The sequence below is a fragment of the Trichechus manatus genome, unplaced genomic scaffold (assembly GCF_000243295.1).
Source record: "Trichechus manatus latirostris isolate Lorelei unplaced genomic scaffold, TriManLat1.0 scaffold00007, whole genome shotgun sequence".
NCBI classification, from domain to species: domain Eukaryota; kingdom Metazoa; phylum Chordata; class Mammalia; order Sirenia; family Trichechidae; genus Trichechus; species Trichechus manatus.
The window spans coordinates 20,486,851-20,512,296 of NW_004443943.1; the positions used below are offsets into that span (position 1 = coordinate 20,486,851).

The following is a 25,446-nucleotide window of genomic DNA, read 5'->3' on the forward strand; positions in this document are numbered from 1 at the left end:
ATGTAGAAATTTTTGAAATGGTGTATCTTTGGCTATGTGTATTTTCACCCAAAAAAAAAGGTTGAGAAGTTAGATGGTTGACATGTTGTGGGGTTGTTAACCAGTGTCATAAAACAATATGTGTACTACTGTTTCATGAGAAACTATTTGTTCTGTAAGCCTTCACCTGAAGTACAATAAAAAAATTTAAAAAAAAACTTCCAGTAATGGTAGCTGGACGCCACTGAGTTCTTCTGGTCTCATGGCAAAGGAGGCAGTTATTCACGGAGGCAATTAGCTACACATTCCATATCCTCTTCCTATTTCTGGCTCTTCTTCTTCCTCTATTGCTCCAGGGGAATAGAGACCAACTGTCATGCCTTGGATGGCCGATTGCAAGATTTTAAGATTCCAGGCGCTATGCAACAAACTAGGAGGTAAAACAGAAGTACTAAGCATGTTATTAGGCCAGTTAATTGAGATGTCCCATAAAACCATGATCCTAACCCTCCAAACCAAGGAACCAAATCCCATGAGGTTTTTGGTTGTACATAAGCAGCCTCAGCAGCTACTTTTTTTTTCTTTTGTCATTTTTGTAAATATATTTATCTCACAACTTTTGCCAGTTCAGCTTCTTATAGGTGTACAACTTAACTGACAGCAATTACAATAATCGACTGTGCAATCCTTCCCTTAGTCAATGTGATTTTTCCATCATTGTTAACCCTCCTCCCCTTTTCTCCTTCCCTCCTGCCCCTAGTAACCACTAACAAACTTTGGTCTCTAAACATTTGCCTTTTCTTGCCTTTTTATGTAAGTGAGGTCATACAATCTTTGTCCTTCTGTGACTGACTTATTTCATTCAGCATAATGTCTTTAAGCTCCATCCATTTTGTAGCATGTGTCAAGACTTTGTTTCTTCTACTGGCTGAGTAGTATTCCATTGTATGTATGTGCCACATTTTGTTTATCTATTCATCTGTTGATGGGCGTTTAGGTTGTTTCCACCTTTTGGCTATTGTGAATAGTGCTGCAGTGGGCTCTGGTGTACAAGTCACTGTTGAGTCTCTGCTCTCTAGTCTTCTGGGTATATACCTAGCAGTGGAATTGCTGGATCAGATGGCAGTGGTGTCACTAGGGTTGGTGTCACCCAGTGCAATAACTCATGGTGTCACCCCCCTCCCCATGGACTTTCTCCCCTGATGCCAGCAGAGACCATTACTGCGGGTGGGTAGGGGATGCAGATCACAAGGCACCCTGGTGCCAAGAACCCTGTGGCCCAGGCAGGAGCCAGAGTGCCCAGGGTGGGGGAACCCTGGGCTCAAAGCACTGCCAGGGGAACTGGAATGGAGCAGGCATGGGCCAGGGTAAGCCCAGGAGTGCAGGCCAGCACCCAACCTCTGCCTGCAGAGCCTAGGAGCCACATCAGAACATGGCTCTGCACCTGGTGGGCACAGGGGCAACCTGCAGGGGGCTCCGGGGCACCGCTGAGTGGAGGTGGAGGGGCAGCAGGAGTTGCAGGCACCCCTTCTCTTGTCCAATTGGCCTTGCTGCCTCCTCCCAGGCTGCGTGGTGAAAACACTGCACAAAAATTTTATAGACAGCCATTTTGGTGTCACCCCCTCTGACAGTGTCACCTGGTGCCATCTGCATCTTCCTGAAGATGCCACTGGATAGCTCTATTTTTTGTTTTTTTGAGGACCTTCCACACTGTTTTCCACAATGACTGTACCATTTTGCATTCCCACCAGCAAGGGATAAGGGTTCCAGTTTCCCCACATCCTCACCAACATTTGTTATTTTCTTTTCTTTTTTTGTATCTTAGCCATCCCACCTGGTTATCGTTATTATTGTACTATAGTTACACAAGATGTTGCCACTGGAAAAAATTGGATGAAGGCTACACAGGACCTCTCTGTACAATTTTTTTTGCAACATCCTATGAATCTATAACTATTACAAAATATAAGTTTAAAAAAATAACCTAAGTGACATTATTATTATTTGTAGAAAGGACCTGTAGATGAAACTGGTTGGGTCATTAAAAACGTCCTGTCCCTGCCTATTGTCAACAAGAAAGAAGACATTGTGGGAGTAGCTACGTTTTACAACAGGAAGGATGGAAAACCTTTTGACGAATATGATGAACACATTACTGAGGTAAGTGCAATAATAAAATAATGGAGGTAAATGTAATTCATGAAACAATAGAGGATGCATAATTATGTTGTTATTCTGGAATAACAGTTTTGAAGGGCAGTTAAGAAATAAGTCACACATGGTTGCGATCAACATATTGTCATTGTGTCATTTCTGTTTTCTGACTTCAATGAAGTGCAAAATTCTCCACCAAAGGGGAAAATTTTGTGTTAACCAAAATTCTTTATGATACTAGGAAATGAGGAGAGATTTCAATCTCTTTTCAACTCTTCTTTCCTCCTTCTTCTATTCCGCCTCATTCTTGCTCTCACGCTTCCCCTCTGTCTAATTTTCAGGCCCTGCTTTTTTTTCCCAGATGTTGGTAATTCCTCTCCCCTAATAAAGTATCCGTGGTGTGTCAGTGATAAACAAATGTTGACCCAAATCCTGTGTGCCAAATTGTTCTAATAAAACTAGCTAGGAAAGGAAACCAAACTTCAATTAAAGTCTTAATGTGCTTTTCAGAGGAGTCCCTGGGGGGTGCAAATGGTTAAAGTGCTTGGCTTCTAACCCAAAGGTTGGAGGCTCAGGTCCACCCAGAGGGACCTTGGAAGAAAGGCCTGGCAATCTACTTCCAAAAAATGAGCCACTGAAAACCCTATGCAGCACATTTCTGCTCTGTCACACATAGGGTCACCATGAGCCGGAGTCAACTGGAAGGCAACTGGTATTTGATTTTCAGAAGCTATAATTATGTAACTCTCAATGTATATGAAGAGACAAAATCATTAATTAGTTTTCACAATTCTCCGCCTACTCACTCTTCCCCCATGTTTCCTCTCTAGTGCCTTCAGTTTCCCAAAACTCTTGTGATTATTCTCTTCCTAAATCTGTTCTGGATGCTGTACTCACACCAAGGTGGAAATGGCTAATTAACAATTTACTCCACCTGAGATAATTTACATGCAAACAAGGGTCCAAGTCTTAAAATAATTATGTCTAAGGGTGAGATTTCAGGTTGTGGTCAACTAGCAGGACAGATGCTTCTGAAATGGCCTAGTTTAAAGCTTCTCACACTTTAATGTGCATAGGAATCACCTGGAGATCTTGTTAAAATATAGGTTCTGATTCAACAGGTCTGGGACTGGAGTGAGGAGACAAGATTTTGCATTTTTAACAAGCTCCTGGGTGATACAGGCACTCCTAATCTGAAGACTACACTTTGAAAAGCAAGCGCTTAGTGAATTTTATTGTCTGTGATTGAGTATTAACATGCTTTTTCCTAGATCAAAATATGGTACTGGGTTGTTAAAGAAGCCATGGTGACATAGCAGTTAAGCGCTCAGCCACTAATCCAAAATTTGGTGGTTTGAACCCACTAGCTGCTCCATGGGAGAAAGATATGGCAGTCTGCTTCTGTAGCCTTGGAAACCCCATGGGGCAGTTCTACTCTGTCCTGTAGGGTCGCTATGAGTTGGACAGCAACAGGCTTTTGGTTTACAGGGTTGTTGATAGTGGAAGGGAGACTAACTGGTAGAAATGCCTATAGATGTTGGCCTCCAAATCAACTTTCAGTTAATTTTAGAGAATCTGAATCACCTCTTATCCATTTCAGACTCTCACACAATTTCTTGGATGGTCTCTTTTAAATACTGACACCTATGAGAAAATGAATAAACTGGAAAACAAAAAAGACATTGCTCAGGAAATGCTCATGAACCACACCAAAGCCACTCCTGATGAAATTGAGTCTATATTGGTAAGTGAGAAATTCAGTCCTGTAGACATTAGGTGGTATCTAACCAGTGCTTCTGCAATTCACCCATTTACCCATGGGTCTGACAAATGAGAAGCAATAGGTTTAGTCCTGGACTATGGCTCCTCTCCACAGAGAAGGTGGAGTTGAGGGAGTACCTGCGTGGCCCAGTGTACACCCATTCTGGACTTCCAAACTGCTTTGTTGTAACAGCTCCTGAATCCACAGAAGCCAGAGCAGTGACACCTAGATTCAAGTGTGTTAGCAAGGGAAAAAAAAATTACAGGAGGGGAAATGTATCAGTAAGCTATTGCCATAATAATGCTGCATAGCAACAACCATTACATCTCAGTAGTGTACAACAAGCATTTATTCCTCACTCATTCATTTGTGGGTTGACCAAGCTTTGATTGATCTTGGCTGGCCTGGCTCCAAATTGTAAAGTGGACCTAGATTTGCTCTACATGTCCCTCATCCTCCTTGGACCAGCAGCTGCCTGATTGATGTTCTTCTCATGGTGATGGAGAAGTGCAGGAGAGCAAGCCCAACTGTGGCAGCACATGTGATCAAGTCTTTGATCACATCACATTCATTAACATCCTTATTGGTCAAAGCAAGTCACATGGGCAAGACCAACATCCTGGATGATGGGGGAGTGAGTGGATATTTGATAACAGGATTTTAATCATCATAAGATGAAGGGAAAATATACACCCAATACCTCCATTCCTTTTATTTTCCTAGCTCTTAGAGTGTGTAGGTGTGGTTTTGCTGTTTTTTTTTTTGGTTTGTTTTCAGTTGGTTTTGCTGGGTGGTTTGGGAGTTAAGAGAAGGTTGATTTGAGAGTTTGGAGAGAAGAATGTCTGGGGGGATGAAGGGGAATTGCTATAAGCTAATAGAAAAACAAATGTAAGCTGTTCATTTTTCTGTTTCTTTCCCCTTTCCTTCGTTCCTCCTTCCCTTTCTTCCTCCCTCCCTCCTCCCTCCCTTCCTTCCTTCTTGTCTTAATTTCTTAGGGCTGCTGTAAAAAAATACCAAGTGGGTAGCTTAAAGAACAGAAATTTATTGTCTCACAGTTCTGTAGGCTAGGAGTCCAAATTCAGGGCATCAGCAGGGCCATGCTGCCAGTCTGCTCTAGGGGAAGATCCTTCCCTGTCTCTTCCAGTTTCTGGTAGCCCTGATATCCCGGTGTTTCTTGGCATTCCTGGGCTTTTACATGCATCCTCACATGGCATCTGTCTTTCCCCTGTGTCTCCTCTTGTCTGTTGTCCCCTTTATAAAACACCACTCAGAAAGGATTAGGACCCACCCTACTCAGGTATAACCTTGTTGACTGAAATCATTTTCAAAGAAAGACCTGATTTCCAAGGTCACATTCACAGGTACAAGAGTTAGGACTTCAACATATCTTTTTTGGGGGACACAATTCAATCCATAACACCTATACAGAAATAAGCCACCCCTCTTTCTTTTCTTTTCTTTTCTTTTTTTAAGACAGCTACTGTTACATTTTGGGGAAATAGAGAAATCAATTAAATGACATTATTTCTTGTATAAAACGTTTCATAATCGTGTGCTACAAGTCTTCTTTGCAGCCAGACTACATCTTTGTCACAGGACTCATTATAGCATATTTTAAGTATATTTTAATTGTTTTTAATAGTAGAGGAATCAAATAAAAATCTTCTCACTTCATAGGAATTTCACACCTCAATTGCTTTGACTTTTTAGAAATTTAAAGAGAAGTTAAATATAGATGTAATTGAAGACTGTGAAGAAAAACCACTTGTCACAATTTTAGTAAGTATTTTCCATCCATCCTAAATGTCTTTTTAACAAAAGGTATTAGAACATACTGATGTTGGGTTTCCTTTTCTCTGAGAACTTTAAGGCTAAAAAAAAAGAAAATTTCTCCCAAAGACTGACCTACTAGTTCCCTACTTTTCTACTTCTTGCCCCCTTACAGTTCAAGCCACACAGATAAATTAGAATCACAACTAAATTAGATTACTGCATAAGGAGCCCTGGTGGCACAGTGATTACGCATTTGGCTGCTAACCAAAAGGTGGGCAGTTTGAATCTACCAGCCGCTCCTTGGAAACCCTATGAGGAAATTCTACTCTGTCCTAAAGGGTCACTATGAGTCAGAATCAACTTGACAACCACAGGTTTTGTTTGTTCGTTTTTTTTTTAATAAGGAACTTCAGGCATAGAATATAGGGATACCATGGTCTGCTTTATTTCAATAGTTTGAATTGCAACATGGCCATCCCAGAGAACACGACAGAGTTGTAGTACATTGACCCTTCTAGATTCAATTAAGGCACCCTGTTGGCACAGTGATTAAAGTGTTCAGCTGGTAACCAAAAGGGCGGTGGTTTCAAGCCACCAATTACTCCGTGGGAGAAAGATGTGGCAGTCTGCTTCTGTAAAGATTTACAACCTTAGAACCCTATAGTGAGTGGGCAGTTCTACTCTGTCCTATAGAGTCACTATAGGAACCGACTTGACAGTGGTGGGTTTGGTTTTGTTAGGCACAATTATTGTCTGCCATCTCTAGCTTTTCTTCTGGAATCTGGAGGAATTCAGCTCTTTTCTATTGTTGCTAATAGGGCCACCCCTATTACTTCTGTTTGAAATTAACCTCACTTCCATTTCATTAATGTCGTCCTTTTTTGTGTCCAATCTACTGTTAAACCCATCCAATAAATCCTTAATTTTAGAGATTCTCTTTTTCTGTTCTAGAATGTCCATTTAATTATTTTTTATAGATTCCAAATTTGTGTTGAAAATTTCCATTATTTTATCTTTTCTCTATTTTTTTAAATTTATTGATCATATCAAAAAAACACCAAACCCATTGCTGTCGATTTGATTTTGACTCACAGTGACCCTATAGGACAGAGTAGAACTGCCCATGTGGTTTCCATGGAGCACCTGGTGGATTCGAACTGCTGGCTTTTTGGTTAGAAGCCATAGCTCTTAACTACTGTGCCACCAGGGTTTCTTTATTGATCATAGTTGCTTTAAAGTTTCTATTTCAATACCTGAATTACCCATAGGTTTGGCTCTACTGTCTATTTCACTCTTGGGTTTCAGTCATTTGATCCTGTTTTAAAGCATGCTTCATACTTTTTTAATTGAAAACTGGACACTGTGAACTAAAACTTGTAGGGACTCTGGGTAATATTATCTTCCTGCAAAGAGGCTTACATTTTCTTCTGGCAGATGAACAGAGTTGGTTTTAGACTTTAGGGACTATCTACTTCAGTTTTGCCCTTACTACCAGGGTGGAGTCCTTATGCCTAGAGCCTAGCCGATCTGGGATCTCAGCTGAATGCCTGGGATATTTACCAAGGCTCCTCAACCTTGAGATCATGGCCTGGTTTATTTCAATAGCTTTGGGTTGCAACATGGCCATCCCAGAGAACACGACAGAGCTGTAGTACGTAGACCCTTCTAGGCATAATTACTGTCTGCCATCTCTAGCTTTTCTTCTGGAGTCTGGAGGAATTCATCTGACTGAAATAATACCACATTTATTTCCCTCACTAATTGCCTCATCCTGTTTTACACTGCCCTTTCCAACCTTTGATGTAAGTGCTCGTCTTTCTAAACCAAATCACGTTAAACTTCTCACCTCCCCTTACCATTTACCTATCTTTTATGGGCTCTATTGCTCCCTCCTGACCCTTGCCTCTGCCGTCATAGAACCATCAGTCTTTGACCCCTTTTGAGGGCTCTGTTCTCCCTCTGCATGTTTTTGTGTCACCTGAGGCTCTCTCTCTTCCTAGTCTCCTTGGCTCCATCTCTGGGCACCATCCTGTCACACCTGGCCAGAAGAAGATCCTTCCTTCTCCTTAATTGCCCTTAACAATATACATATTATTGTAAAACAACAAAACTTTAGTTGGAATCCATGAGACTTTAGAAATTTTCTAGTTCCCTGTTTGGAGGAAAAAGGACCTTATGTTGGAGAAACAGAAAAATAGGCAAAGGACCTGTAGGTCTTCACCAAAACAGCCTTTATGAATGCAAAGTCTGCTCTGGGCTAATCCCAAATCATAGCTGCATAAAACTATAGACACTCAAAACAAACAAAAAACCCAAACACAAATATTTTAGAAGTGTTCTCCAGAATTATCTTGACACAATTTCCCAGCTACATAATTATTTGTCCATCTCTGCTTACCATGATTTTTTTCTCTAAGTATGTACATTAATCAGGTGTAAGGAAGGCCTGGTTCTCTTTTTATAGGTGTAGCGACAGGCACATCTCTCTCTATGGTGGGAAGGGCTAGGGTATCAATGCACTGACTTAGGCAAAAGGGGTGAGGAAAGTTTTCCTCCTACACTTCCGCTTTCTAGGATCTCTCAGGTCACTCATAGATGCTCTGCAACTAACATTAACCAGACCACAGAGATGGAAAGGACTTCCCACAGAAGGGCCTCATTCACTCATCCTTTATTCACTTTGTTTTTTCTTTCATGCAGTAATTATGAGATCAGGGCAGATTATCCAATAGGCTAGGTAAACACAGTGCTTACCCTGCTTACCAGATCATCTGTGTAGTGAAAATTTCATACTTTTTCACCACATACAAAGAGTCTGCTTCTAGATATGGCTGGCATCGGTCTCTCTTCCAACCCCACAGCACCTTCTTACAGAATGAAAGCCTCTTTTCAAATTTACAATCCCTGACAGGGACAGACTACCCAGTAAGCAAGGTAAGCACGGGCTTAAATGTGCTTTCTTACTCATCTGTAGTGAACAATTTCACATGGGTTTCGCCACTACAGATTCCAAAAATGCATTGCTGTTGAGCTGATTCTGACTCATATAGACCCTATAGGACAGAGTAGAACTGCCCCATAGGGTTTCCAAGGAGTGGCTGGTGTATTCAAATCTCCAACCTTTCGGTTTGCAGCCCAGCTCTTAACCACTGCACCACCAGGGCTCACTACAGATTAGTAAGAAATTGTTCTTGCTTATTGGGTAATCAGCCCCTGTATGAGACATCCTATAATAATTATTGAGATGTACTATGATACAGGAAGGTCTCTGGGTGGCAGAAATGGTTTGTGCACATCTACTAACCTAAAGTTTGGTAGTTCAAACCCCCCCAACACCCCCACAGAAGAAAGACTTAGCAATCTGCTTCTGTAAAGATTGCAACCACGAAAACCCTACGAAACAGCTCTACTCTGTAACACATGAGGTCATCATAAGTTGAAACCAATTTGACCACAGTGGGTTATAATACAGGAGTTCCTGGGTGGTGCAAACAATTAACCCACCCAGTTGCTAACAGAAAAGTTGGGGTTTGAATCCACCCAGAGGCACCCCAGAAGAAAGGCCTGGTGATCTACTTCTGAAAAATTAGCCATTAAAAGCCCTATGGAGCGCAGTTTTACTCTAACGTATATGGGGTCTCCATGAGTCGGAATTGGCTCGACAGCAACTGGCTTTATAAGAAATGATGTTAGGGTGCTAAGGACAAAAATATATTATGACATTATGCTCTGGTTGTCATCTGGTTCAAGAAGCCCCCTGTTTATTAGGGAGACAAATATACAAGCCCTGACACTACCCTGCATAGGTGTGTTCACAGTGTAGAATGCCAGGAGACCAAGGGCCTGATTCTAGGCCAAGAAGATGATACTGTCACAGAGATAATCACCATGGTACTGAGGCTTGAAGGGAAGCAGGAGTTAGCCAGGCAGAGATTGATGATGGCGGGTGCGGGGCTGGAGATGGGAAGGGCAGGCAACGACACCCTGGGGCAAAACTTAAAAACAGTACAGAGGCTCTGTAACAGAGCAAGGGATGGAGACAAGATAGCACATTGTCTTAGGGACACAAAGGCAGCTGGGTGCAGCTGAAGCATCAGTGGGCAGAGGACAGAAGTGGCCTGTGAGGCTGACATGGAGGCAGGACAGGACCATGCTGGGCCTGCACGACAGGAGCTGGAAAGTGACCTGATCCAATGTCACTTTGGACATAGAGCAGCTGGAGGAGCCAGTGTGGACCAGGCAGCCCGGAGTGGGGCCACTTTATAGCCAAGTGAGATGGCTGCAGGCGAAAGCTTCCTCCTCTACTCCATTACTTTCACCATGTCACTCCTGCAGTAAGGGGTCAGCCTGGGGAAGCTGGAGTTCCTACTTACTGGACCAATGAGAAACCTTTCAAATGAATTTTTTATAAGGATCAGCACAAAGCTGTTTCCTATGAGGGGGAGGTTAAAGACATTCCAAATGTCTTAACTTTTCCCAGCTGCTATACCACTCCATCATCTCTAACATCAACTACTCCCTCTCACCTCACTACTCTCCCTCGTATCTTTGGGTTCCCTAATTCACTGCAATGTCTCACAGAACTCACAAACCATATAAAGGAAATGGCACACGCAGTTGTGGAGGCTGGCAAGTCCCAAATTCATGGGTTAGGCATAGACTTATCCCTGGCCCTCAGTCTCCCAAAGGCATTCAGCTTTCTCACTCTGTGGGCCGGGATGCCCACTGCGCCATCTCATGTGGGTCTCTGCTGGGGGTCTCTGCTTTTTGGTGGTGGTGGCCTCTGCTTTCTGCTCTGGAATTGGCTCTCTTTTAAGGCAAAACTGACCAATCCTTTCGGTGGGCCACAAGTATCTTATTTGCACAGCCCCACCCAATCACCTGGGTGGGAGTCACAAGACCATGGCTAGAAAGGCCACATACAAAAGTAATTAATCGCACCACACCTTTATTTTTATCAACCTCTCTGTATCACAGACTTAAAACAGTTGACCTTAAACTGTGTTTTGTTGTTAGGTGCCATCAAGTCAATCCGACACGGAGCAACCCCATGTGACAGAGTAGAACTGTTCCATAGGGTTTTCTTGGCTGGAATCTTTACAGAAGCTTATTGCCAGGTCTTTCTCCAGCAGAATCTTTTGGTTAGCATACAAGAGCTTAGCCACTGTGCCACCAGGGCTCCTTAGCTCTGTTTTACAGCATTATTTCATTGGCTCACCTGGGACAGAAAACGTGGCCGGCAAGTCACAACTCTGAGAACTTCTTCCTGTTAAAATGCCCATTTACACATTAGTGTGACTGATCCTGCAGATGTGTATGGCACCAAAAAACATTTTCATGTTTTATCTTTACCTAACACTCTGAGATCTGTGGGGCAGACACAACCCGCTGCAGAGAGGCTGTGTGGCAAGGGGTAGCCACGGCCTGCAACTTTCTCAACCTCTACCCTGAATTTTAGTCAGAATCAACTCCAAGGCAACAGGTGGTAGATTTTTAAGAGATGTTCTTAAATCTGTCTCTCCCCACGAGAGTGTATGTTTCCGGGGGCAGTGACTATGTCTCTTTTCTTCATTGCTTTATCCATAATGTCTAGAACACATAGCAGGTACCATAATAGGTTGTGAGGGAAGTGAATTATCTTCCCTACTTTTTACCCTCTTCAGTACAGTGTTAAGGATATGGTATGTACTCAGAAAAGATTGTTTACTGAATATTTCTTGAATAAGAAAAATGAGAAGTTGAGTATTGAAGAGTGCATAAGGCTGCTGATAACTAAACATTTTATTTTGCATCATAGAAAGAAAACAGGCCAGTGGAGTCGGATTTGGAATTGAATCCCATCATTTAGAAAGTTTCTTAATATAGCAGAATCTCAGTTTCACCATCTGTAAAATGGGGATAATTTTACAGATTCATCATGAGGATGATATATGTAAACCGTAAAATGAGGATAATTTTGCAGGTTTATTGTGAGGATGATATATGTAAACCGTAAAATGAGGATAATTTTGCAGGTTTATTGTGAGGATGATATATGTAAACCACATAACCCAGTGCCTGGCACATAGGGACTCAATGAAGTCTGTGTGGAATTCTTTTGTTGTAATTTTGTTTTATAACAGATTTTGTGTATGTGCACATAAAGGAAAAAAAGTTGAATTAATCTGAAACAATCCATCCTTGTTTCAACAGAAAGAGGACTTGCCAGACCCAAAGAAAGTAGAACTGTATGAATTTCACTTTAGTGACTTCCCCATTACCGAGCATGGATTGATTAAGTGTGGACTACGACTATTCTTTGAAATAAATGTGGTGGAGAAATTCAAAGTGCCCATAGAGGTCCGGTGGTATTTAACTAATGAAAATACTGTGTGATTCTGCTGCTGTACTTCACAAGTATTTTCTATGGTTCAAAAAGTAACTTCAGTTTGGATTTTAAATGATTATTAACTTTGTAAACATATCAGCAGAAACCCTGTAAACAAGACAGACATATCTTTTTAGATAAGATTGTTACAAATCTTCTAACCTTTAGAATTCGATTCCAAAGTCTGAATGGTAGTGTCTTCTTTCGGTAACAGGTTCTTACCAGATGGATGTACACCGTGAGAAAAGGGTACCGCTCTGTCACTTACCACAACTGGCGGCATGGATTCAACGTGGGGCAGACCATGTTTACTTTGCTGATGGTAGGTACCAGTTAAACCAGTTGCCATCATGTTAATTCCAACTCATGGAGACGCCATGTGTGTCAGAGCAGAGCTGTGCTCCATAGGGTTTTCAACAGCTGATTTTTCAGAAGTAGATCTCCAGGACTTTCTTTTGAGGCACCTCTGGGTGGATTCAAACCACCAACCTTTCCATTAGCAGCTGAGAGCTCAACTTTTTGCACCACCCAGGGAATTCAATGGTAGGTACCAAAACCAAACCAAAACTGTTGCTGTTGATTCCGACTCAGCATTGTAAATAACTGTAAACCTGCAAAATTCCCACTTGAGCATGGTGCAAAATGGATATAATCCATTATTTTAGATCAGTAATTTTGGAAATCATGAGCACAACCCCATAAACTGCAAGCCCCTGTGCAGATGATCCCAGAGAACGTGGGTGTCTCTGGGCACTTGGCTGGATTATCACTTTAACATTCATTCACCTGCTGGGTTTTGTACTTGCCCAGATGAGCTACGATACTTACAAGAAATAAGGCCAACTTGCTCTAAAAACATGGTAGGTTCTCTTCTCTGTTGCGGGCAGGCTCCATGGCACTTGGTGTGTTGTTGTTGTTAGTTGCGGTCAAGTTGGCTCCAACTCATAGAGACCTTATGTATAACAGAACAAAACGTTGCCCAGTCCTGTGCTTGGTGTAGAAGTGTATTAATCCAAATAAATATATATATATATATATATGTATTTTTAGACAGGAGGACTAAAGAAATACTATACGGATCTTGAAGCCTTTGCCATGCTCGCTGCTGCTTTCTGCCATGACATCGACCACAGAGGCACCAATAATTTGTATCAGATGAAGTAAGTGAACACACACCACAATGCTGACCCGGACTGGTGGACGTGTTAAGTCACTTAGGGGGGAGAAGAAAACTCTTCTCTCAGTCCCTTAGCCCATGTTTAGTGATCTCAGGGCCATGTTCTCTTCCTTTCTGTCTTCCTCCCTGGGTGCTTGGACCCCCATTTCCATTAGCAAATGTGTCCCTACCTTATTTGTACACACCATCACTGTTTTTTTCTTTTCAAGTTTTTTTTTTTTTTAATCAAAGTATTGGATTCATATATTAAAGTGCAGAGAGTGCATTATCTTGGGTTTAATGGATTTTTACACTCGTACACCTGGGTAACACTACCCAGCTCAAGCTAGAGAACACTACCTTTCACTTCCCTGGTCCTTTTGCTTCTACCAAACTCTCTTCCACTTAAACATCACTGTCATCTTCCTCTCAGTCCTATGTAGGAAGCACAGAGTAGGTATGCAAATATTTGCTAAAATTAGAATGCATTATAATATTGATAGTCTAATCATTCTCTAACTAGTTTATCAGCCCTGTCAATGACTCCTCCCTCCCTAAATTTCTGTTGTCTCTGAACTAAAATGAGACTTTTCTACTAAAGCTGCCACCCAAGTTTCTGATTTCTTTTTCCCTTAAAATTATTTATTCCACATTTCCATGACAAAGTCTTCACATAAATCTGTACAGACCTTTTGGCCTTAGCCTCTTTCCACCTGTTCTTCATTTAACCTTTCAATTTTCAGTATCCCTTTCCAGACCTCTATCAGGACGTGTTGAAGAAAGACAGGACACCAAAGACTGAGGTCCCCACTTACATAAAGCTGTGATATAACCATTAGCAAATGGGAAGCTTAAGTTGATGTCACTGTCTTGGGGGAGGAAAGAAATGTTACTGCATAGTGATTTTCATTTTGGTGCCTGGAAATTCTTAATTAACATTTCCTATGCAAATAATCTACAGCTTCAACAGGTTTGCTACACCTTCTATAAATCATAGTCCACTACAGTAAGCTCCAGGGAACTTAAAGATTTTAGATGCAGGGTTAGACATCCTACTTTAAACAATTCACTCATTTATGCATTCAGCAAATTAGGTTTCTTTTAAGGATTGGTTTCTTTAAAAAGAGCATTTTCTCATCTTCTAAATCTAAAAAACCCTTTACAAGATGATATTTTTGACCACTTTATAGATGTGGGGTGATGAAAAAAAATTCTTACAATGGTAAAGACTCTATATTGTATGGACTTATGTGTAATAAGTATCTATGTTGTTAGTTGCCGTTGAGTCAATTCCGACACATGGTGACCTTATGTGTGCAGAGTAGAACTGCTCTATAGGGTTTTCAAGCCTGTGACTTTTCGGAAGCAGATCGCCAGGTCTGTCTTCCGAAGCCCCTCCAGGTAGGTTCGAATCACCAACCTTTCAGCTAGTAGTTGAGTGCTTAGCCACTTGCTCCGCCTAGGGGCTCCTTAAGCAGCTATAATGCTGGCATATCCTTTTCTTCCTAGATCCGCATCTCCATTGGCAAGGCTTCATGGATCTTCCATTTTGGAGAGGCACCACCTGGAGTACAGTAAGACTCTACTGCAGGATGAGGTACGGGAGACTCTCATGAGCTCTGGATCAAAGCTCTAACCCAAAAAAATGTTTGGAATTGGATGAACTTGAATTATGGCATCGACAACATATACCCCTTATCAAAGTCAATTGATAGAAACTGCTCTTTTGCAAGTTTTGAACAACCAAGTTGGAAGTAGCTGAGATAGAGGAGAAAAAGCCGTGGAATTAAAATATAAGGATTTGGGTTCAAAACTCAAACCTGTGTAACCTTAGGAAAGTCATAGAATTTCCATGGGTCTGTGGGAGAACAAAGAAAAAGCTTATGGTGGATGTGACAGGGCTTTGTGCACCCAAAGGTATGTTTAAACATGAAGGGGAAAGGAGGCGACCCAGCCACTGATTTACTTATTCATTCAATCAGTATTTACTGAGACCTGCCAGTCTGGAGCACTCGCTGCCAAGCATGGTGCATACCTTGAGAAAGTCAAGTTTAGTACAGGAAAGAAGATATGAATCAGGATATAAGACAGTATCGGATATCTGCCATCTGAGAGGCACTGAGCAACACTCTCAGCGTTCCAGAGGGCAATGATATATTCTGTGAGGACTGGGGCAGGGGAGACGAGAGAGAAAAGGTGAGATCAGGGATAGCTTTATGCAGGATGTGGCTTTGAGCTTGGTCTTGAATTCACTATGGTTTCCATATAACATGCACTATTAACATTCCACATGGGGTGGTCGGTCATCCTTCTTCCCTTCATCAATTATATTTTATGGGTATATAGACACGTGGAAAGGCTGTGGATGTAATCTAATTATACTTTAAAAAAAAAAAAGTTTCTTGAGAAAGTTTCAAACCAAAAGCGATTAAGATGAGTCATTATCAGATTGAGGAGAACACTGTTTTTGTTGTGGATAGACAACTTGTTCAGAATTACACACACTCACTAGGGTAAATAGGCCCTCTGGAGAGTGGGTTTTTTCTTAGTTTCTATAATAACCTTAAGGAGACTTGGTGGCGCAGTGGTTAAGCAATTGGCTGCTAACTGAAAGGTCCATGGTTTGAACCCACCAGCTGCTCCACAGGAGAAATTTTGGCAGTCTGCTTCCTTAAAGATTTACAGCCTTGGAAATCCGGTGGGGCAGTTCTACTCTGTCCTATAGGGTCACTATGAGTCGGAATCGATTTGACAGCAATGTGTTTATAGTAACCTTCCATCCTGAGCCAGCTGTGGCATTTCTAATTCTGCCATGCTTTAAGGAACCACTGCCCATGTAACTCCAGACCAGTGGTTCTCAGACATGGGTACTAGGATCAGTGGCATCAGAATCACTACTTTAACAGGGTGGGAACAGGGAAACCGTTAAAACACAGATTCTGGACTCTCTGGAGTTGAGGGCCAAAAAATCTGCTTTTTCAATCAGAATTCTAATAATTCTGATGTGCAAATCAAGAACCTAGGGCAGAATTCAACCATAAAAATGATGATAATTCTATTCTATGAGAAATAGAAAAACGAGTAGAATTGAAAGTAATTCAGGAAGATAAGAGTAAATTATTATTACCCAATTCGTTGTCTTTGTTTTGCTGGTTGGGACAATTCTGAGCAAAAATTTCCTGTACATCCCAAAGATTATGTGATATCACAGTCAGGTGGTGTCAAATATAATGGATGACTTAATTATGAATTTATTTACTAAAGCAAAACATATTTGAAAACACTACAGCTGGATATTTGTTTTCCTTTGGGATTTGACAGTTTATAGTTATGGTTTCCCATCTTAATTTTTTTAATGTTATTTACTCAGCAGTCTGAATTGGCTTTGATGGCTATTTAAAAAGGCTTATTATTCTTTCTAAAAAGGAATATTGCATCTCAGTAATCCATACCATCTTTGTGAGAACCTTTCTACAATACTATTCAACTGGCTAATTGCAGACTTTTAAAGCCTTGTAAATAGAGTCGCTAGGCAATGCAGTCACATGCAGCTTGTTTACCTGCAGTCCAACTGCACGCTAAAAAAAATTGAAACTTTTAGTCATCAGATGTTCTTTTTACATTTTTGGGAGACAATGGTGTTCTCCTGTTTATTTGTTTGTTTTCATGTTACAAGGAAATGATGTCTATACCTACCATTATTTTTTTTTAAATAAGGGAAATTCTTAGGGTTTATGCAGCAATGTTAGCATTTTGTGGGCATTACTCATTTTGTTTTTCACATTATAAAGCTTTAAACTACAATGTCCTTATCTCCCAGTAGAATCAGATTCACTGCTTTGAGGATTAGAACTACCTGCATTCTAAGCCAACTAACTAGAAATCAATGCTCAAACCCAAGTGAATCGGTGGAAGCCTTGTTAGCTGAATTTGCAGGAACATACATTTTTAGACTATAATGTCCTGTATAAATGACAAAAATAAATTGCTCAGGATAAATAACAGAACCCTGTTGTTACTCAAAATACCTCTTTACAAAGTGTATGATAATTGTATTTATGTTTTTTCCTATCAACCTCCTCGGGCTATCTCGTTTTGTACAAAGAAGGAATGAAGAAGAAATTAAGTGTCTTGTGTATGGCCATCAGGAGTCAAGAATGTGTTGGCAATATTCTCTCGTGGGTGTCACAGTCCCCACATTGAAGATTAGAACGGCCTGGACTTGTTCTGGCCTCACCTCACCTGAAAGACGCCATCAGAATAAATGAGAGCCATTTCTACTCATTTTGGTGTGCTACATAGAATTTGTATTTTTAGTGCCATTTTAATAGTCAGAGGAGAACAAAAATAGACTCTACCTGTGATCAGGTGAGACCAGCTGAGCAAGAGGGGGCCCAGCTGGAACAGGGCTGGAAACAGGTCTGCTCTTGTTCTGTTACACCTGTCTTTACACCATATTTTCAGCATGATGCTTAGGAAAACAAATGCAATATTACATACTTATGTATCTTTAAAATTAATCACTTATACCTGTAGAGTGATGCATGCCCACTCTAAAAATTAAAGCAATAGGCAAAATTTCAAAGACAAATATAAAAACATCTCTTTGAATCCTGCCACCCAGAAATAGATATTTCATTAACATTGGATGAGCTTCATTGCAGCCACCTTGTGAATATATGCAGGCAGCATGGACAGAAACAATTTTAGAAAAATGGGATCATACCATCCAAGCTATTTGTTTTTTCCTATAGTCAAAGTTTTGTTTTTTAATCAACTTGAGGTATAAGTGTACAATTCTATGAGTTTTTACAGTTTTATACACCTGTGAAACTCCCTCCACAATCAAGATACAGAACACTTCTACCACCCTAAAAGATTCCTCATACCCCTTCACATCCATCCCTCCCTCCACTCCAGCTCCAACAACTACTGATACGCCATTAGTCACTACTGCCGACTAGTTGCCTTTGAGTTGATTCTAATTCATGGTGACCCCATGTGTGTCAGAGTAGAATTGTGCTCCATAGGGTTTTCAATGGCTGATTTTTCAGAAGTAGATCACCAGGCTTTTCTTCTGAGGTGCCTCTGGGTGAACTCAAACTAGTTTAAATTATCTAGAATTTTATATAAATGCAATCATACAATATCTACTGTTTTGTGCTGGCTTCTTTCAAACAGAATAACTTTGAGATTTGTTCATGTCGTTGTCTGCCTCCATGCTGTATATGTTAGCAATTCATTCTTTTATTGCTGAGTAGCATTCCATTTATCTTAAATAAAAAGTATTAAATTTAATTTTACTTGAATTTTACAGAAGAAATACTTTTGAAATGGAAGGAATTGCAAAACTTCAGATAATTATTTCCTCATTAAAAGAGATATTAGTTTTTAAAAACCTTCTAAAGTTAATTTTAAAAAGACTAGAAAATTATGAAAAGCTATACCTGAGCATTTAAAAATCATTGACATTTTAAAACTGTATGTATTAACTTTAAAATATCTATTAATTCCCTGCTATGAAATATGAAAGCAATTAGAGCACTTACACTTTTCCCCACATCTCCACCTCTGTCTTGTAAGGTATTATCATTAGTGTTTTACACAACTATCAAAATTTATAGCATTTATATTGTGCTGTATAATTTCAATTTCCAAAATAGTTTATTCTTCATTCTGCATTTAAATGAGTTCTATATTTACCACCAATCCTTTTGCCATGGTTCCTCCATGCCAGTGTATTTTATTTTGACTTAATTTTGGTTGCCTATACTTTTGTCATCTGGTAGTTTTTTCAAGAGAGGTTAAGCTAAGAACATACTTATGTATTTGAAGTTCAGTTTTTAAAGCTCAGTTTGGCAGGATGTAAAGGTCTTGGATTATGCTTTCTTTATCTCAGAAATTTGAGAACATTTCTTTAATGTCTCTTAGCATTAAATTATAATGCTTTTATTTTTAGATCCACTACTTTTCATTCTACTAACGAGCTTTGCTAGTTCACTTTTTATTCTCGTACTGTTGTATTATATTCTCCTTTTTGAATACTTGTATTTTTGAGACTATGGAGAGTTATTGGTGTGAATTTTTAATATATTTCCTTGGATAATTCTTTTTATATACATTTTATCTGCCTTTTACATGTGTTCCTTTCTTCCTTTGCTGTTTTCCTGCAGATTGTGTGTGCGTGTGTGAATATACTATAATTATTTATTCAGCCAACTATTGAAAGACATTTGGATCATATCCAGTTTGGGACTGTCATGAATAGTTCTGCTGTGGCTATCTAGTACATGTCTTTTTCTGAACACATGCTTGCATTTCTGTTTGGTATATACCTAGGAATGAAATTGCTTGGTTATAGGGTATGCATATGTTTACCTTTAGTGGATACTAGCAAACAGTTTTCCAAAATGGTTGTACCAATGTACATTCCTATCAACAGAGTATGGTAGTTTCAGTTGCTGTATATCCTCCGCAACACTTGGTCCTGTCCATCTTTCTCATTTAGCCATCAGGTGGGGATTGGGTGGCATTCAGTTGTGATTTTAATTTGCATTGAATTTAATCTGCATCAAATTAAATAGCACTGATTAATACATTTGAGCACAGTTTCATATGTTTATTGGCCCTTTGGTATTCTATTATTTGGGTTCCTTGCCTATATTTTCAAATTAATTTGTAGGAGCTCAGTATATATTCTGGTTCATTTGTCTTTTGGGAGTATATGTATAACAAATATCTTCTCCCTCTCTGTAGGTTGCCTTTTACTCTCCTAATGGTATCTTTTGAAAGACAGAAATTTGTAATTTTAATATAGTCAATTTGATCAGTTTTTTTAAAGATTAGCTCTTAATTTTATACAAGGGGGAAAAAAGAAAAGAGATTAGCTCTTTTTATGTCCTGTTAAAAAATCTTACCTATTCAAGGTCACAGAGATATTTTTCTCTAAAAGTGATATTGTTTTACCTTCGTCATTTAGATGTACCGTTCCTTTATAATTGACTTTTAAGTATGGTGTGAGGTAGGGGTCAAGATACTTTTTTTTTCCATATGGAAATCCAGTTGACTCAATACCATTTATTAAAAAGGCCATGGGGTCACCACGAGTTGCAATCAACTTGACAGCAACGGTTTTGGTTTTGGTTAGTACATGCTTTTAGGTTAAAGTGAAAATGAAGGAAAGAAAACAGGTACATTATGCCATATACAAAGGAAGCAGTATTGAAAAGTTGAATGTAAACCATTTTTCCTTAATTATACCAATTTTAAAGGTATTTCATTGTCATCATTTTTTTTTAGTCCAAGATTGATTCACTTTGTAAAGTGAAAGATCTTTTGATAATCTTGTCGACTTTAATACAACTGTTTTATTATTTTAGATTGGAAGAAAGCATGATTTAAATGGAGTACAACAGAATTCATCACATTTATTTTTATTTCTCTCTCACACACACATATATATATATCAAATAGCAACAGATATCCAGGTTTATAAATATCAGCAACATGCTTTAAAATAATTGCTGTGGAATAAATACATTTATTTGGTTGACGGTTGTAGATTACATACTCTATATTATCTGACAACTTTGTAGAAACAAAGAGACTGTCCTAAGGTATTATTTATTTGAATCAAACAGGTTGTTTTACTTTTTAAAAGTTTAAGGCATTTCCATACATTTCCCCCACCCCACTGTTTTTTTCCTAGTACAGCAATCAAGGTTGACTTCAGCTGTTACTGGATCTGCAAAGTATGTGTCTGAATTATATAATACACATTAGTTTTGGAACATAACAATGTGCATCAGAAAACAAATAAAAGTCACGACTCACTGCCATAAATATGCCACTGGGTCGCCACCACTCCAAAAGGAAAGCCACCATTGTATCCAAATCAGGGACAGGTTAAGTGAGATTAAAATTACAAATGCCCCCATTTACTCTTTCCCTCTCTGGCCAATCCAGACCAGGTTGAAAATAATTTGCATCCAGAAGAAGATTTGGTTCAGCAGTTATGGATTGATACGGCCAATGAACTGTCCTAAGTAAGAAACAGATTCTGATCCAGACAAGTTTTCTTTTTGTTTATTTTAATTGGAAGTGTTCAGTAGCCACTACTTCATTCTGTCCATTTACAAAGGCTAAATGTAGTAGCTATTATGAACTCATTATTTTAACAAAACAAACCACAACTTTCCTATTACTTACATCTACTTTGTAAAATACCATTTTTCTTGTTCTGCAAGTTGTTATGAAAAGGCTGCTTGAGTGAATTTACATAGTGCATATCATAGTGTCTAAAACTTGAGTTCTTGTCCAATTTTTGCTTTCTAATATTTCAATCTCCTGGAATGATTGCGAGCTGTATTTAGCTATGGAGCTAAATATTTTAACCTGGAGCTGGCCTCAAAATTTTACATAAAAATAATGATACAGCAGCCATTAAATTTTGTAGCAACTTAGTTTTCATCAATGCATTCTTAGTTATCATCTCATTTGACTCAACATTCCACAAATATTTATTGAGCATAGACTAAGTGCTAGGCAGTTAGGCAAAGCCAAAAAAAACTATTTGCTGTGGAGTTGATTCCAACTCATAGCAACCTCATAGGACAGAGTAGAACTCTGTCCCATTGGGTTTCCAAGGCTGTAAATCTTTATGGAAGCAGACTGCCACATCTTTCTCCTGTAGAGCAGCTGGTGGGTTCAAACCGCTGACTTTTCGGTTAGCAGCCCAGCGCTTAACCACTGCACCACCAGGGCAGGGCAGCTGTTATTATCCCCATTTTATAAAACAAATACAGATGTTAAGTGGTTGTCTAGGGTTATACAGCTACCAAGTGGTGAAGTTGGAAACTGAATGTTTGATGTGATGAAAAATGTGCAATTGTGCACTACAGATTATTAAGTAAGCACAATTAACCCGTGCGTACCTTGTTTATTGGGTAATCCTCCGAGAGCACGAGCTCTGCAGATTTGCTGCCTTGCTTTAGATACCAGTGCTGTCACAAACTGGTCAAACTGTGTAGCCTGGGGCAAGTTATTTAACCTCTCTGTGCTGTGGTTTGTTGTGAGAATTGAAAGAGTATTCATAAAGCACTTGCAACAGTGTCTGGTAAATAGTAAGCACTATGTGTTTGTTATTAGTGGATGCCTCGTCCAATTTTCTATTCTACATTATGCTACCTTTTCCCACATAAGGAACCCTGGTGGTGTAGTGGTTAAGTGCTCAGCTGCTAACTAAAAGGCTGATGATTAGAACCCACCAGCTGCTCCATAGGAGAAAGATGCGGCAGTTGGCTTCCATAAAGATTACAGCCTTGGAAAGCCTATAGGGCAGTTCTACCCTGTCCTACAGGATTGCTATGAGTCGGAACCGACTTAACGGCAGCGGGTTTCTTTCTTTCTTTCTTATCTACATATGTTAACGGACTGTTTCCTCTTTCTTTCCAGTGGGATTTTTCTATATTTCATAACTGTCAACTTCATTTGGCAAAACCACTAGACACCTGCCCGTGCAGTTTTTATGCCTAAAATTTTATTAGTTTATTAATTTTAATTTATTTAAAACTTTATGCCTTAAATTCTATCTAGAATATCAGATCTTTTAAAAACCACCTCTGGATTTATAGTCTCATTTTCTAGAAAACAAGAAATGAAATTGACCAATATGTGAAGAAATTATTAGTGGGAAGTTCTTTGAAGAAAGATCTCGTTCTTTGTAAAATATAATTGTAAGATACCATTTTAAGAACAACATGGGGAGATTTCATTTTTTTTCATATATATATATATGCAAGTGTTAGTGTAATTTGCAGTTTCTGAAAGACCAACGGTTTCTGTGGTTCTCTGAACTACCTAGTGGTTAATTTAACATGTCTAACAAGTGTACATCTACCAGAAATTCCTTATTAAAGCTCCACAACTAATACAAGCAAAATTTTAATCTATTATTAATTTTTAAATGGTTCTGAAAGAAAACACTTTTATTTACTCTCAAAAGTTAAACACTGAGTATATGAACATTTGCTAACAGTGTATTTTTATAGTTTAAATTACCTTACCCAAAGTAGAGAAATCCATGAGATAAAAGTTGAAAGCAAAAAATAAAAATAAAAAAGTGTTGAAAGACCTCGTTTTTCTTCTTTCTGTAATAGAATAATCAATGCTTACTTTGTTAAACACACTTTGGTTAGTTGGTTGGTTGTTGAATCAAAGGCAAGTTAATGATTGCACTTCATTGTGAATTTTCATCTTACAGACTTTAAACATCTTCCAGAACCTAAATAAACGCCAGTTTGAAACAGTCATGCATTTGTTTGAAGTTGCAATAATAGCAACCGACCTGGCTTTGTATTTCAAGTAAGTACTTAACTCCCTACCACAGAACTCCCTTATACTCTGTGAGGTTCTACCTTCCATAAATGAATGGTTCGTTGCCTTAAAAGTTAAAAGCCATTGTCTCTCTCTCTCACACACACACAAATACATTTGTTCATTTTCCTTTTAGATTGTCAGTAGAATGCCCTCAAAATGCCTGACAGTGAATTTACTAGACATCTGGAAACATTTTAAGCCCCTAATATTAAGTAGTTTGTTACCTGAAGAAGTTTGAGTTGAAGAATATGCAACAAGGTTTGTGTTTTGCCAGAGGCGTGATGCCAGGAAACCTCACAAGGTGACTTTTTGTCGTGGTGACAAATCTTGGCCCAGAATCTGTTATTTAGTGTTATAGGCTCTGGAGTTTGATCCTGTCAGAGGCTGGGAAATGAACAATCTCAGTGATTCTGATGACCACTAACTAAACTCTCAAAACTCTGGGTTATATATAACAGAGTGCTAAACTATTTACAGTAATATAATTGCCAAGGAGACCAGATACTCCAAGCTTCTGGCCAACATTTCTTGTAAGGGAATTATAAAGAAACATTTAATGACTTGGATGATCATTGTCAAATTGTGCCTCTCATCTTTCTTAATTAAAAATCTAATTATTAATACTTCAAACATGATACTAAGAATAATACAATGGATATTCACATATCCATAATCCAAATTTAACAAATGCTAGCATTTTGCCACATTTGCCTCAGATCTTTTTAAGGAGAAACAATAAACCATTAGTGATATAATTAGAGTATCTTGCCCCTACCCTACCATGACAAACCCCTCCCTTCTCCCTCACAGATATCACCATCCTGATGTTGATATATATTCATCCTTTCCAATACCATACCATACTATGTATGGTATTTTTTAATTTTTCCATAAATGGTATCATACTGTACATACCTTTCTGCAACTTGCTTTTTTCCACTCATCATTATGATTTAAAGATACCCTCTGTAATAAGTAGAAATCTAATTGTTTTACTATTATAATTCATTTCTCCGTTCCTCTATTCATGGACATTTAGATTGTGCCCACAATGCTACATTGTATATCTGGGTACCTATATAAGAGCTTCCCTAAGGCACCTATCTAGAAATGGGAGTGCTGTAGGGTTTGCCTGTCTTCAATTTCATGCCACACAGCAAAAACTGCACTCCTGAGTAGTTGTGCCAGTTTACATTCCTACCAGCACTGTACAAGAGTTCCTGTTATCCCATATCTGGAATGCTCTGGATCTGGGCATATTTAAAAATGTATTTCTTTTGCTAATGTAATGAGTGTGAGATGGTTTCTTACTGTTGTTTAAATTTGTATTTTCTTGATCACCAAGTGAGACTGAACATCTTTTCATATATTTTGAGTTCTAATCTTTTGTTGGTTCTATGTGTTGTGATATCTCATCACAGTCTGTAGCCTTTTATCTTTATGTCATGGTCTCTTTTGTCCTGTGTAACTTTTAGTTTTAATGTATTCACATTTACCAATTTTTTTTCCTCTTACGGTATGTACTTTTTTTTTTTTTTTTTTGCCTTATACCGTTTCTAGGCGAAGGTTACACAGCCATTCCGTTCTTTTATCTCCTGACCCCTTAGACTCCACTATGTAGGCATCCTAATGCAAGCATCTGAAGAGCATGTATTTAAAAATGCCTTTTCTCTGCTCTTATATGCCAAAATTGCTGCACAGTTGTATCTTTTTTAGGAAGAGAATGATGTTTCAAAAAATTGTTGATGCCTGTGAAAAAATGGAAACTGAAGAAGCAACCATCAAATACGTAACCACTGATCCAACCAAAAAAGAGATCATCATGTGGGTAGTCAGAATTTTATTCCTCTTTTGGAAAAATAACTTGCTTGTATTTAT

The 25,446-nt window shown here is 39.1% G+C and overlaps 1 protein-coding gene across 1 annotated transcript in view; it reads left to right on the forward strand.

The window, feature by feature from the left end:
- PDE6C (phosphodiesterase 6C) overlaps positions 1–25,446 on the forward strand; it is a 60,972-nt gene that overhangs the window by 29,519 nt on the left and 6,007 nt on the right. Inside the window, exons 9-17 of the mRNA XM_004369946.1 lie at positions 1,990–2,139; positions 3,734–3,877; positions 5,606–5,674; positions 11,861–12,007; positions 12,250–12,357; positions 13,086–13,195; positions 14,701–14,788; positions 23,453–23,553; positions 25,285–25,392. Of these exons, the coding sequence (XP_004370003.1) occupies positions 1,990–2,139; positions 3,734–3,877; positions 5,606–5,674; positions 11,861–12,007; positions 12,250–12,357; positions 13,086–13,195; positions 14,701–14,788; positions 23,453–23,553; positions 25,285–25,392 (1,025 nt within the window). The remainder of the gene's footprint in view (positions 1–1,989; positions 2,140–3,733; positions 3,878–5,605; positions 5,675–11,860; positions 12,008–12,249; positions 12,358–13,085; positions 13,196–14,700; positions 14,789–23,452; positions 23,554–25,284; positions 25,393–25,446) is intronic.